The sequence below is a fragment of the Acanthopagrus latus genome, chromosome 8, assembly GCF_904848185.1.
Source record: "Acanthopagrus latus isolate v.2019 chromosome 8, fAcaLat1.1, whole genome shotgun sequence".
NCBI classification, from domain to species: Eukaryota; Metazoa; Chordata; class Actinopteri; order Spariformes; family Sparidae; genus Acanthopagrus; species Acanthopagrus latus.
The window spans coordinates 19,926,071-19,940,210 of record NC_051046.1 but is presented as its reverse complement, the minus strand read 5'-3'; the positions used below and the strand labels follow the sequence as shown (position 1 = coordinate 19,940,210).

Below are 14,140 nucleotides of genomic sequence, written 5' to 3'. Positions count from 1 at the left end.
AAAACCAACATAATACTGATAATTCAGCCACCTACTTGTCGCTGTACTGAAACAATGAGCCAACACATTTTCATTTTTTCTCAGCAACAGCTCCAAACTGCTTTAAAAGCACTGTAAATCACAACTTGTTGTTCATTGCTGACCTGCAATGACACACCATATGCGTTGTGATCATAACGTCCGTCGGTTTATGTAGTTACACTGATGATCCCAGGATGTTTTAACTCAAACTGTTTTAAAAACCTGTTGGTGTGTTGCAGTGTTGCTTGTAAAATCTGCTATTTCCTGACTGATGACTGCACCATTCTTGTGTCCATGCTGGTTACAATCAGTTGATTTTTAGCTATATACTAAAAAATACTTGCATCACCTGTTGTTTTTATTTTGTGTGGAAGTTGTGCCTAATTGTGAAAACTTTTTGCTCTGCAGATTTGGATACGGATTTGTGTCCATTTACTGCTGTTCATCACTCTTGGGGTACATTCAAGTAAATTTGACGTCAACCCAGTGACAGATGACATCTCTCGACTCTCTATTTTGGTAATGACAACACTGTTTTACTTTCATTTTAAAGAAATTTAAAGAAATTCAAAGTCCAACTCAAAGTTGAATGTAAAATAGAGAGTGTTGCAAGTACAACATGGAACAATGTCCCTGTTTTATATGGCACTGTCATTACATTCACTTCCATGGACAGTATACACATAAATCCAATAAAATACAACAGCACTTATAGCTTGCTCTGATTGATTTTACAAGTGATAGGTTGTGTTGTGTCTTTTTCATCACATCAGCTCTTAATCATGACCGCCACTTTGGCTGCAACTGACGATTTTTTCATAATGGATTTATCTGCCAATTATTTTTATGATGCATCAATTAGTCATGTATTCAATAAAATGTCAGAAAATTGTGAAAAATCCTAAATTTAGCCCAAAGTGATTTATTTAAATTTATGCTTTTGTCAAACCAAACACTCTCCACTTCCTCTAACGAATGAAAGAAGAAAAGCATGCATTTCCTAAATTTAGGAAGCTGGAAGAAGCATGTTTTGGCATTTCTGCTCATAAAAGTGAATAATCAATTATCAAAATTGGTTGCAAATAATCCTCTTTTGATTGACCAACTGATTTATTGACTACCATTGGCAAAAGTAATATGTACAGAGGTCAAAAAACATCCCATAAACAAAGAGAAAAAATCAACTTCAAGATGGAAAAAAAACATGTAAACATACAAGAAAGAACGAAAGATAGAATGCATTGGACTCAGCAAAAGGAAGAATGAAGTGATATGCTATTGGTTAACATATAGGCAGATGCGGATTAGGTCACTGTGTGTTCACAGTTTTTTTTTTTTTTTTTTTAATTCCTGATTCAGATTTATGTGTTGTGTTTCTACTTTTTAGGATTTCAATTTGTTCTGCAATTGATTGTTTTTCTTCCTTTTCTTCTTATTACAGAGACAGAATATTCCTAAAGATTACAGAATTCCTGTACATTACGTTCCAAAAGAAGAGGTAAGATATGGTGCCACATAATACCAACATTTGTCAAAATCTAACCTCCAGATTTGTGTGAAATTTAGCATATTAACACTTCCAACGTGAATTTTCATTACAAATATTTTGATTTTCAAATGCACAGATCTCCTTACCATTACACATACTGTCACAAACTCTTTGTGCACACATTTGTGGTAACCGTTCCCTTAGCTCCATCTTAATGCCAACCTTGGCCCACTTTTTGACTATTGTACAGTGTAACTATTGTGTCGTTTGCAGTCTTAACTGTTACAGTAACATCTGAATGGGAGGATTATCAGACTTTGGAGGATATGCACTCTTTCAATGGCTCTCTTGTTACATCTGAGTTGCACAGTACTGAATAACGTTCTTGCCGTTGCTCGTTCCATGCCCTGTCTCTGCTCTTTTTCTTCCAGGGTGGGATGTGTTGGGTGAAATTAAACGTCTTCTACTTGGAGGAGAGTTTACAAGATTTAGCACATAAGTTTGGAAACATTTCATCCAACAGAAAAGATATTAGCATATTCATCCAAATGCTCCAAGAACTACGGCTCAACTTGGGGACTCTGGTAAGTTCACATCATTGCTGCACCATGAGCATACCGATTGTGTCCAAGAACAGATGGAAAACAGTTATCACTGTTGGATAAAATAAATAGCTGTGTGTCTTTATTCAGCCGTCACAATGAACGTTTCCCCCAGGCTAGGTGCACCACATTGAGCAATCAAGATGTAGAGCTAGAAAGGACAGGAGGGGAAAAGGGACAAACAGCACAGGGAGAACATACAGCCTTAACATGCATTTTGCAGCATTTATTCAAATATTTAAAGAAAACTATAAATTGTTATCGTTGACACTAGTGTAACAAAATTTGATTTGTTCTGTATTACAGAATATCCAGATTGGTTCGTTGCCGTTACAGCTGTAGCTAAGTGGTGTGCTGGAATAGAACATACATTCCCTACAATGCAGACATACAGACTGTGGATTTATGTAGCTGGCATGACCAACACAAACAACTTCCAAACCTTTACTACAATGCCATTGCATGTTTATCGCAAGATGAGCCCGACCAGCTACCCACAAATTTCATATGACATTTTTATATCTCTGAAAGAGACGTCTCTATGTTTTCTTGGCATGGATCTCAGCTGTAAATGCCAGTCAATTCTTTCATCTACACCCCTTGAAGTGAACGTCTTGAAGATAAGCATGCCTTTTTTGTGTGTGTATTTTTCCTTGCAGGATCTGATCATGTATGATTTTGAGTGCCACTACAGGGAAGAGAGGTGGCAGACAGCACGGTACTTTGACTTCGTCAAAGACTTCCTCATAGCTGCACAGAATAGAGAAGATTCAGATGACTGTGATCCTCCTCTCTGTCCCACCACACCACACACAACAACAACAGAACAATATTCAAAAGGTAAACATTTATTATGTGGCCTGCCTGTTGTTTTTTGTTAACAGGGTTGATATTTTGGTAACTTGGCATGAGGCAAAGACAGACGTAGGATTTGAATGTACTGTGACATCACTGAATTACAGTAGGTCTGTGTACGTCTTGTTGAGTGTATCTTGGTATGAAATCAGTGATTATTAATTATCATTGTCCTTGCACAGTTATCAAGAAACATCATTATCAGCCCTTTCATTTCTCACTGGACACAGGAAAAAATAGCATTAACCAGTCTGGATGGACATTAAAGCTATAGTCAATGATGCTCATCCAATACAGGTTTTGAGCACTGATCGGTGGGGTGAGTTTGTTTGGCACACTTTCCTCAGAATCAGTGACTGTACCTTTGAATGATCATCATAATTTAAACTTTTGGAATATATGAGAAAGTCCCCTAAAACTAGCCATCTTTACTTATACAATACATTGGTGCTGACACATTTAGCTGATCAGTTGATTTGATTAAGAAAATTCCGAAGAGAAAATAATATATCGAGGTTTGAATGCTTAGTGTTCTGCCGGCATGTTGCAGTGCTTTTATCCAGTTTTACAACTCTACTATAAACGCTGTCAGTTGGGATTTATCAATGTTTGGCTGAAAATTGGGCAGAAGATGGTTTCCTTTGATCACAAGGACCTATTCTGTCAATCTTCTCTGGGATAACAGCATTGGCCAAGCAAAACAAATACATTTTTTTTTAAAAACACACACAAGACACAGCTGTGAGATCCGCCTGCTGTGAAGAGAGGCTTTGATGTATATGGTATGACCTGAAGCCTTGACCAGATATTAATGTCCCTGCAGCAAACTATATGATGGGCACTCACATCCATCCCATCTGGTTTGTTATGCTTTAAGCCAAGGGATCCTGCAATAAAATAAGTGGCAAAAGATCTGACCGCTTTCTCTGGATAGGGTTGATGTTTCGACACCACGCTGAGTTTGGATTTGTCTCTTCATATGGTTTTGGGAGGGTCAGAGCTTAATACCAATATTTTATTTGGCAGAGCACAACAACAGGGTGTTGACAAATTGGACGGAATGGGGCCCAGTTGTGTTATAGAGTACATAAACAAAAGTCTCACTGCTCAGAACAGCCACAAAGACTGTGTCCTCACAACTGTTACTGGTTAGAGTACAGATGTCAGTGAAGCTAATTACACCACTTCTGTTTAACAGTGAGTTCGGAGATAAGAGTCTGCGAGTCAGTGCATTTCAGTTTCACAGCACAGATGGGTTTGGACTGAAGCTGGCTTCTTGAATCTGTCTGAAAGATATGGCAGCCAGCAACACATTCTGTGATGGCAGCAGCCAACAGTATATAATCCTGAGAGCATTTGCTTAATATTCCCTCACATTAATACCAGCAGAGTTCCAAATTTTACTGTGGAACAGTCAAGCTTTCAAAAGGTCAAAGAAATCACATATTGTACCTCTAACTTCTTGTTCACTCATAGAGATATATTCCAACACTCACAAGCAGTGAACTGAATCAAAAGAATGAATATTGGCTGTGTATTTCTGCAAACTATGGATAGGTTGAAACTTATAGAATTTATGTATTTTTTATGTTTCAACTTATGTTTCTTGTGGCTATTGTCAAGTTTGAATCTTGTGTCATGATAGCGCTGTGCTTATGGTTATGGTCTAGTTAGGTTTAGGTGCAGAATCCACTTGGTTAGGGTTAGAAAAAGATCATGTTTTGGCTCAAAACACCTTTCATCGACACAAACAGGGCTTGAAAAAGAACCTTTGTCTCATAAACTCTGTGGTCCACTGGTTCCTTGTTAGAAATGTCCTGTGGTTTCACGTTTAACGTTAAAACACATCTCAAACAGTGGTCTCTGGCTTGGAAACTTTACGCCCAAGTCCAATAGAGTACTACAACCCGGCAAACATGTTTGCAGTTCAGCACCTCCAGTTCCTTCCTCTCAAAGTAAATGGATTCTTTGTGAAAAGCCTTAAATAAGGTCTGTGGTTAACACAAGTTTAAGAGATGTTCATCATGACAACATAAAAAATGTTAAATGCCTCGCATTTGAATTATAGTATTTACTAGGTTTACTAAGTGGCTAAGGTTGTTGGGGACACTGACAGTAAGAACACAGAACATGGAGACAAACTCTTCTGACTTTAACATTACAGCTTGTATATTGATCAGTTTATAGTAAAGTGTGTATAGCATAGTGTAGTAAGTTGCTTAATACTGCTCACTTTGAAGTTATAGTGTAACATTAGGATTTTAGCTGCTGGCTTTTTACATTTTATTCCAGTGACCAGGCGGCAACCGTTTTTAGGGACTGTTCCCTCAGAAAAAAAGAGTTGTTTTCCTCAATGTCTGTTGATTGTCTAGCTCAACCAGGAAATAGTTTCTGGGAAGACACATTACCGTTGAGTTTTCCAGAAGTCATATGCATTAAATTTCTCTCCACGAGCACCATACTGCGGTGGCCATAAAATCCCAGATCACAAAACCTCATCTGATAATGAGTGTGTTTGCGATTTGGGTTAACCGACTTTTTACGCTTTCGAAGTGTTTTATTGGGAAAACAATTAGCGGCAGTTGCTGATGTAGGTCACACTTCCCACAGACATTTTCTGAGTTGCCGAACAGATTCAAACCGGCAACATTCCGACCAGCTCTCTTCTCTTTGGGCTATTGTGAGCTGGCTCTATTTAGGCCAGATCTCTGGTGGCCGGTTGGAGAAGCTTTTAATCCAGGAACCATTATTTCTTCACAAGAACTTTGCGAGATAAAAACTCAAAACGGTCTCAGCGCTTAGACGGCCCATTGAGACACGGCTGAGTCACAGGACTGAGGGAAGATGTCCCCAGGCAGCGCATGTGAAAAGGAAGAAAAGGGCCGAAACCTGATTGTATACGTGTTGATTACAGAGCAATCTTCCAATCTTCCCAAGCGCTTGGCTTTTCTTTGCCAGAGTGGTCGGATCAGATCTTTTATGTGTGTGCGTGGGGGTGGGGGTAAAAAAGGCAGCGTTGAGTTGACTTTTTAGCACTTGACAATGAAATGTTTTCACCATACAGCACTCCAACACTCCACCCTTTTTTCATCCCTCATCTCGTTTTTTTTTTGTTTGTTTTTTGCTCATATCCTCTTGTAACCCCAAACTCACTGAGTCGCCTCTTCTTCCTCTCGTTTTCCTGCCACAGAAACAGTTACGTCCAGCTCCAAAGACTGCGCAACAGGCTGCACACCGCGTAAGTTTGCAATTCTCAGTATATCTGAGAAAACAAGTGTCACTTGTGTGACTGGGTTGTAAAACCAGTCCAGATGGTGTATCAGAGTGGTCGCTTTTGCCAGCAACATTATTCCGCCACATTCTAGAGCAAAACACCCCCATTCCCCTGGAGCCACTGTCACTCGATTAACAACACTCTGCAGGGTAAATTCCTCAACCTGTCTATCTCATGTCTTATCTATGTGTGCTCCAAAAAAAGACACTTACAGATATTACTTGACTTTCAAAAGTTACTCTATTTCAGTGTATGGATGTCCCAGTCATGTCAATGAACCAAAATTAATTTTATTTATTTTGAATATTTATTGATCGAACTAAATTACTGAAAAAAATCCCACCATGCTGTAAACTCAATTCAGTAAACACCTCATTACCTTAAGGTAAGCATCGTATTGCCTCGCATGCTAGAGTAACTGAGCGCTTTCTCCCCCAAAATGGAGAGTAGCTGATGTGGCTGTCTGGAATTATGAATGAATCTATGACAGCATGGATTGATTTTAAGACATTTAACATAGTAATTAAATGCAACTTTAACATCCCCCTCCACTCAAAATTAGGATTTCACTCGGATGTTTACGCTTCACTGTGTAGACTGATGTACGCTATAGTTTGACACTATGAGGCTGTTTCTTTCATTCATCTGCTGGGTTAAATATGAGTTTGATGACGTGTATGTTGCAGCGTCATTATGTGACATCGCATCTATTTTGGGCGGCAGTCATGGCTCAATATGAGATTCATTTGAAGTTGAAAGTTAAAACCTCAAGACACTGGGGATAGACCTGAAACATTTGAAGAGAAACTTAAACAATTAGGGTGAGAGAGGAGAAAATATATCATCCACAGCACATTCTTTTTTGGATGTTTAAATACATGTCTGGAGGGACTCAACAGAGCCCAGCAGGAACAATGAAAATGATATTTTGTTTTTCTTCCCTGTCACAGATCACGACCAGCACTTCCTGCCTGAGGTGGTGGAGCGAAGCCTTCTCTCCTTACTGTTCATTCCACTCCTAGCTCTGGTATTCCTGCTCGTGTGGAAGGTAAGCTGACCTTGGACCTCTGACTTAAAGCTGTTTAACTTCCTGAGCTGAGATATGACTGTTAACGGCCCGGATTTATTGTCAGGAGATACAGCTCTGTTCCACGGAATTTAGGACAGCCGGCGACAGCCTTTCAACTCCTCGCATATGCTGTGCAGACTATTGATCTGAGTTGTGTTGATTGACAGTTGAAAGTGAGAACTTAGGCATTAAAAAAACGGTTTCCGCTCCCAATACAGGTCCGATCACGGAGGAACGAAGAGGATCTTCATCAGAATCCTGGAGAAGATGGACTCTTCACGGGAACAGAAGGGACTGCACCTCCACTAGATGCTGAAATATCAGAAAAGTGAGCTGCCTATTTCTCTTTCATGAGCATTTTAACAGGAATCTTTTCATTTGCCTACGATATGTCACGTTGAATCACCATGACCTGGAGGACTGAGAACCTTTACAATGTTATTGCTTTTTGAGTATTTTCTCTCAATGGTTTTGTGATATGGATGCATCATTTTGATTTTGAGCACAGTTAAACACTAGGACTTGATCCGAGCATCAAAGAGATGTAGTGGTGAATAATGTTTGTAAAAACAATTCAAGATGTACCTTAAAAAAACAGAATGTGATGAAACACTAGTTTTGACATTATGTAAGAGATGAAGCTGTCATTGCCTCATTAGCACAGTTAGCGGTTAGTGGTTTCTCTGGTCATGGGTGGTCATTTCTCACGTATGGCACCTTTAAAGTACTGCAGATAAAAGTGCTATAAAATGTAGCCAGGTGGCAAAATAAAGTCAGCAAAGAATAAGTATCACAACTGGAGAAAAAAGCAGGAGCACTTTGGAATGACAGATATGCAATGGAAATTTCGTTTTAATATTTATTAGCAACCTTGTGTTTCCAATATAGCCCTGATGATGTTATCGTGTTGTTGAATGGTTGTCAACTAAAAAAAAAAAAAAAAAGGCTCTTGTGAGTCCCCAAACTTTATGAAAGAACACTACTAAATTACAATTCATACCCCTTGAATAAGGCCCACAGCGCACTGTATCTTCCCAGGGGGTCACATGGCCCTGAACATGAGAGGTACATGCTTCGCAGAAACAATCTGTCAGTGTACACTTCTCAACACCTGCTCGGATGAAAGTGAATTCCATCCTAAGGAGCCAAACTTGCACTTCGCAAGAATTCCCAAGCAAAACATTAAGCACGGAAATGAGATTAGTTTTCGACAGCGAGTGACCCCGAGAGGTTTAACCTATTCCTTCTGCACATCAGTCAGTGTCGGCTGTGGGAGGTGAAGGCTGAAAAATGTCTGATGATTTTCTCCCTCTATCCCTCTCTCCATTTACAGAAACAAGTTGAACGTCATTGAAACAGTGTAATGCTTCTCTACCCTTTGATGTTCTTCAGCGCAATTGGTGAGATTTTTCACATCGCGCCAAATTAGAGCGACAGAATAAAACTCTATTTGGAAAATAAAGAAAATCTTGTTTGAATCCTTGTGTGACTCCGAGCTCTAAAACCCCCTCTCACACTTTCTCCACAGGGCTCTACTCTTTTCTCCTGTTGGTGTCAAAAGGTGATGCAAAACAAACATGAAGCTTGGTTCCATAATGAGATCTCCGAGGTAAAAAGGCTCATTTTTGACTGCTCTCCAGATTCACGATGGCAGATTCACAAAGCCCTCACTCTTCTGGTCAAACCACGCCCGCTACCGTATGGATGAGCTTGCCTTTCTTGTAAGCCTGCATTAAACCCATGCTTTTGAAAAAGACTGAGATTTTAGCAGAGAGAAACCACCCGTACCACACCCCCACTTGGACTCTCTGGCTCCCACGAATCGTCCACCCACAGTCAGACTGGCCATCGGGAGAGAGGGGAGGGATCTCGGTGGCCCGGTCGCTCTGTGGGCCACTTGAGCAGTCCATTATACTATACATTATACAAAAATGAGTGTGAGAGAGATGCAGCGTCGGTCCGTATCCTCCTCCTCCGCCCCTACCCCGCTAATCCCAGCAGTCAGAGTACAGGAGCACATGAAGAGGTGGATTCATCACGGGCTCCGTCCCTGCTGCATCATGAACTCTTTGGGGAAAACTTTGCTTCTCACTCAGCGTGTTACTACAGTCTGCCTGTGTTTCTGGGCCCACCAGTTCATCTTGAAACAAGCAAAGCAGAGAGTGACTGACACTGGTAATCTCTTCTATGAACTGAGGCATGAATTACTACCTCCGGTGACCCTTACGTTAACCACATCCTCAACAGCTCTACAGTTTCCTCTTAGTCTTGGGTTTTCCCAAAGAATATAATGTAAAACATTGTAGTTCCAAGGTGTAGTCACATTGTCTGGTTTAGCCATGTACCCACAGGGGGCGTGTGATGTATTTATTTATTGATGGTGGCACTGAGCTGTCGCTGGAAATGTTTTAAGAGATCATTTAAGAGCACCTCTACTAATGGGTCACAATTTACGAACAATCTGTATACTAACACGTCATGAACGCTTAAAAACACAGTCGTAAACAAATTACATTTCCTCATATGATTTTGTTGTCGGTATATATGACTCGGGTGATTTAGGTTGTGTGAATGGATTACATGGAGAGGAAACAAAAACACAGTTATGCAAGATATGCTGCTTTGACTAACGTACATTTAGACCATTGAGATCTGCCATGACATTCTGCTTACGAGTATCAGGGATGACTTCTGTGGATACAGGATTTTGTCTTTTCTTTTCTTTTCTTTTTTTGTTTTTAAAGTTAATTCAGAGCGTAGGTGTCAGACGCACACATAAGACAAAGATGGGCCTCCCATAGTAAATGTTAGCTCAACACTGCCTTTATTTTTTACTTATCTCACCTTTATGCTCGCAAGGCAAATGCTGTTACAGGAGAGACTTTGGACGGCCATTCCTCTCTGAGGAAAACCAGTTAAATTGCTGTATATAATGTATAAAAAGAAGAAACTCAGAAAATAATTAGAATCAATATACAAATACTTTATGATATCAAATCTGAAATTAAGCTATTAAATCTTGACTGTTCACTGAATGACCAAATATACTCACAATTCCAAACCATTAACCCTGACTGTTATCTCACATGGTGTAATCTGTTCACACTGACTTTGCCTTTGTTCAGTATCAGTGTTGTGCTTGCATAATAAAACCCATTAAAGACAAGCTGGTTAGCACATTTATCAAGACTCAAATGCTAATGAAGTGCTGAAGGACGATTCCATTGGTGTTGAAACGTACGGACACACACCTTAGTTGATTTCACGATCCACAAAGCTCGCCACGTGGGAACGCCATGCAGACCTAAATATCGATTTTGCCTTAAAGTTGCGCCATAATACACTGTCGAGGGAAGTGCACTGTCATCTCCTTTACATACTGAACTGTCACACAATGGTGTAACTTTCAAAGTCTTTTTTTTTTAAACAGTGTGGTGAGTTTTACAGTTTCTTTCAGATATACAAGGGTCCATGTGAAGAGCAGGGGATCATTTACTAGTAGTCAATAATACAAACAATTGGCACGAGGTTGTTCAATCCACCTGCATCTAACTACAGCAACAACAGAAGCCCTCAGGCTCATTCCAGTGCTGAATCAATGTGCCCCTCCCCTGCTTGCTTTCCCTTATACACATTGAGATGTGATAAGTTTCAGTGCTGGAGGTGCTCCCTGTCTCAGTGATAACAGATCTTTATCAGAGCCGTGAGGAGAAAAGGGTTTGAAAACATCTAAGTGAGGTCAACTCCCACAAGGCCTTGCCCAGTGGCAAAGTGACGTAGATCAGTAATGAATGGTATTAAATCATTATCAAGAGTATTAATGACAATCAGTCAAAGAGGTAGGCGTGTAGACAGGGCACACTGGCTGTGACCTTTCCCATCAGGCTGCCCTGCTGTGAATAGCTGACAGTTGCAACATTGCAGGACACAAACATCTGTTTCTGTATCTAGTTTGAGTATTTCTATCATGTTTGTGGTCTTACATTGTACCATGTCCATTCTTGGTTCTGTGCCTTGTTTGATTAGTGTGATTGACTCCGTGTGTAAATGTCAAAAGCCTATCTATATTTCCCTGCAGTAGAGAAGTGGAGAGATCATTACAGGGCGGATTAGAATAATCTCACCACAATAACCCAGCAGATATGATCCCCAATCACTCTGTTTTTTGTTTTATTTTTTGTTTTTTTTTACCAGTTTAGTCTGCTTGACCTGTGCCCAGTTATGATCCAGACAGTCTTTTTTTTGGAAAAGAATAAACTGCGGTGGCTGTGACACCTCTGTCCACACTTTACATTTTAGCCTTTGTGACCTTTAGGAAAACACTTCAACTAGTAACTCTGCTTGTTTCATGTGTATTTTGGACTATTTGTTGGGAAATTTTTCTTATAGGCCCCAAGAGTATATTGTGCGAAATTGAATCTGTGTTTGAAAAAAAAAAAAAAAAAAAAAAAAAAACAGTATACCACATTGGTGTTCATATAGTTCAGAGCAACAGTACCTTTCAGCATCAATGGCTGGAATTCTTTGGTGTGGTAAAGTATTGTTTGTTGTGTTGAACTGCAAGATGACCTTTTTTTTTATTCAAAAATGCATTTTTGAATAAAACTCATTATTATCACTATTAATGGCAACATATTACCTGTGCCATATTCTCTATGGCATTTTAATAGCTAAGTCTGTGTTAGAATTAGTATACCACATTGGTGTTCATATAGTCCACAGCAACAGTACTTTGAATAGGAATATCTTTAATAACTGGTGTGGTAAAATACTGCGGTTTTAAAGCTTTTAACTAATTATCTCTATTCAAAAATGCATTGTTGAACAATATTCGAGCATACTATCTGTCTGTCAGTTTAGACCTGTGACTCTTTAGCTTTCGCTTCTCTACATGAAGGCTATTACATGCAGTGCCCAGTATTCTGACACACACACAGGCTAATCGAGCCACACACAAACTAACAAACAAGGTATACTTTGTCAAAAGTTGCTTTTTTAAAATAGCCTAGGAATATCATGAGCTGCAACAGGTCTAAGCTGTGAAAAAAAATAAAAAAATAAAAACATGGTCTCCCATTTTCCTGTCCTTGCAAGAGCCTCAAACAGTGTGTATGTCTGATGCATGGAGGCCAGAAACCAAGCGATTTCATGCATTAGTCGAGAGAATGACTGCCCTTAAATACTGTTCCTATGTGGGTTGTTGTGTGGTCTGAGAGCAAGCAGAGCTGCATCCTGAACAGTGCTTATGGGCTCGTGTGATCCAATCCATCCCACTTAAGTGGGTGAATCAAATGGCTCTAGGCAGGAAATAAGTCTGGGTGCCAAAAAGCAAATGTAATTATTGCCCAGTTGGTATTCTGGGTGAAAACTCTACTGTATTCTGTATTTTTGTATAAATGTAAAGAAACATATATGAGATATGAATAAAGTACACGTATCCAACTGTTATTTATAGGTTTGTCATTTTTTTTGCACTCAATTAATCAAGCCTTTCTCTTTTTTCAAAGTGGGAATCGAACTCGGGGCACACTCACACTGAAAACATTTGCTTTAGCTGAAATAGCTCAGCTGCTGGGAAAGAAAGTTAAACCAAGGGGAAAGGTTTGCATTTACCAATATTTCAAGAGGGCAGGACTGTCCCCACCAATACTTTAAACAACAAAATTTGTTTAAATTATATTTGTAGTCAAGTCTAAAAAAAAAAACCCTTGCATCAGTAGGGGTTGAGCAATATTCAGTTTCAGCACTGACATTGTGATGTGCACAAGAGTTGCACTTCAGGACATGCAATGTTGAGTAAAGGAGGATACACACATAAGAATTTTATAAATCTTATTTGATTTTTTATCTGAAGAGCCCCCACATATGAAGATTAAAAAAATCAGCTTTGATTGTACTGTGTGTGGTGTGCTCCGATATTCTCAGCACAGGACACCACACACATAAAGATTATCTGTCTCACAGCCGATCTAGAATCTAGTCCTCCGAGCCAGAAATATCGCGTGATCATATGTGATCTACAGTAATCAATGGCAACAACCCCAGCGTCACTGTGCTCTTCATAGACAGAAAAGAGTAAATAAAGAGTAAATAAAGTGTGTACCCCCCTTAAGGCAAATTAATTAAAACGCTAACTGATGAAGCTTTATTGCTGCTTGATATGTAAGGATATTTCACACAGTTGTCATTTTCCAAGACGTATTTACAAGAGGAGTTTGTCTGATGTCACATAAATTACTCTGTTGTAAGGGGTTTTCTTTATACACGTTTTTTGAGTATGTGAGTTTTGATCAGCAGGGAGCGATATACCAGTTTTACCCCCAATATCATTGCCAGCTCATAATAAAAACAAATTGACAGATTTATTTATTTAAATGTGTTGAACTCTAGGACGAGTCTCTCACATGCACAGTAATATTGAATTGGTATTACTGTTATCGCAGTATTGGCTATTTGCTATGTTGCTTTGTTTGGTTTGATGGTGATATATTCTATTTTCAACGATTTTATAATTCCTTTTTTTTTCATATTGCAGAAGGAAAAAATACAGTCCTTTCTTACAAGAGATTGAAGACTATTCAACAACCTTTTGGTTTTTTTTGGTTTTTTCCAAATTCCAGTAATGAGAACTTAGACCTTGTCCAACAAAAGCTTTTGCTCCTCAGCGATATGCTTTTTAAGGTCTTTTTTCCACTTGACTGCCTTTCTAGATAGATTCATTTTCTTAAGTTGTCACATTTCATTCACTAAATCACACTGAGCTCCAAGGATAACTTGGGAAAAAGCTGCCAAGAACAATGTGTCGTTAGTCATGTTGGTAAATTAATAAA

At 39.3% G+C, this 14,140-nt stretch overlaps 1 protein-coding gene across 1 annotated transcript in view; it reads left to right on the top strand.

Moving 5' to 3' along the window:
• kitlga (kit ligand a) overlaps positions 1–12,758 on the top strand; it is a 31,868-nt gene extending 19,110 nt beyond the window's left edge. Inside the window, exons 2-10 of the mRNA XM_037107978.1 lie at positions 430–540; positions 1,463–1,519; positions 1,942–2,094; positions 2,772–2,952; positions 6,158–6,205; positions 7,192–7,289; positions 7,529–7,638; positions 8,644–8,710; positions 8,839–12,758. Coding sequence (XP_036963873.1) covers positions 430–540; positions 1,463–1,519; positions 1,942–2,094; positions 2,772–2,952; positions 6,158–6,205; positions 7,192–7,289; positions 7,529–7,638; positions 8,644–8,674 — 789 coding nt within the window. The 3' untranslated portion in view covers positions 8,675–8,710; positions 8,839–12,758. The remainder of the gene's footprint in view (positions 1–429; positions 541–1,462; positions 1,520–1,941; positions 2,095–2,771; positions 2,953–6,157; positions 6,206–7,191; positions 7,290–7,528; positions 7,639–8,643; positions 8,711–8,838) is intronic.
• The last annotated feature ends 1,382 nt before the right edge of the window (positions 12,759–14,140 follow it).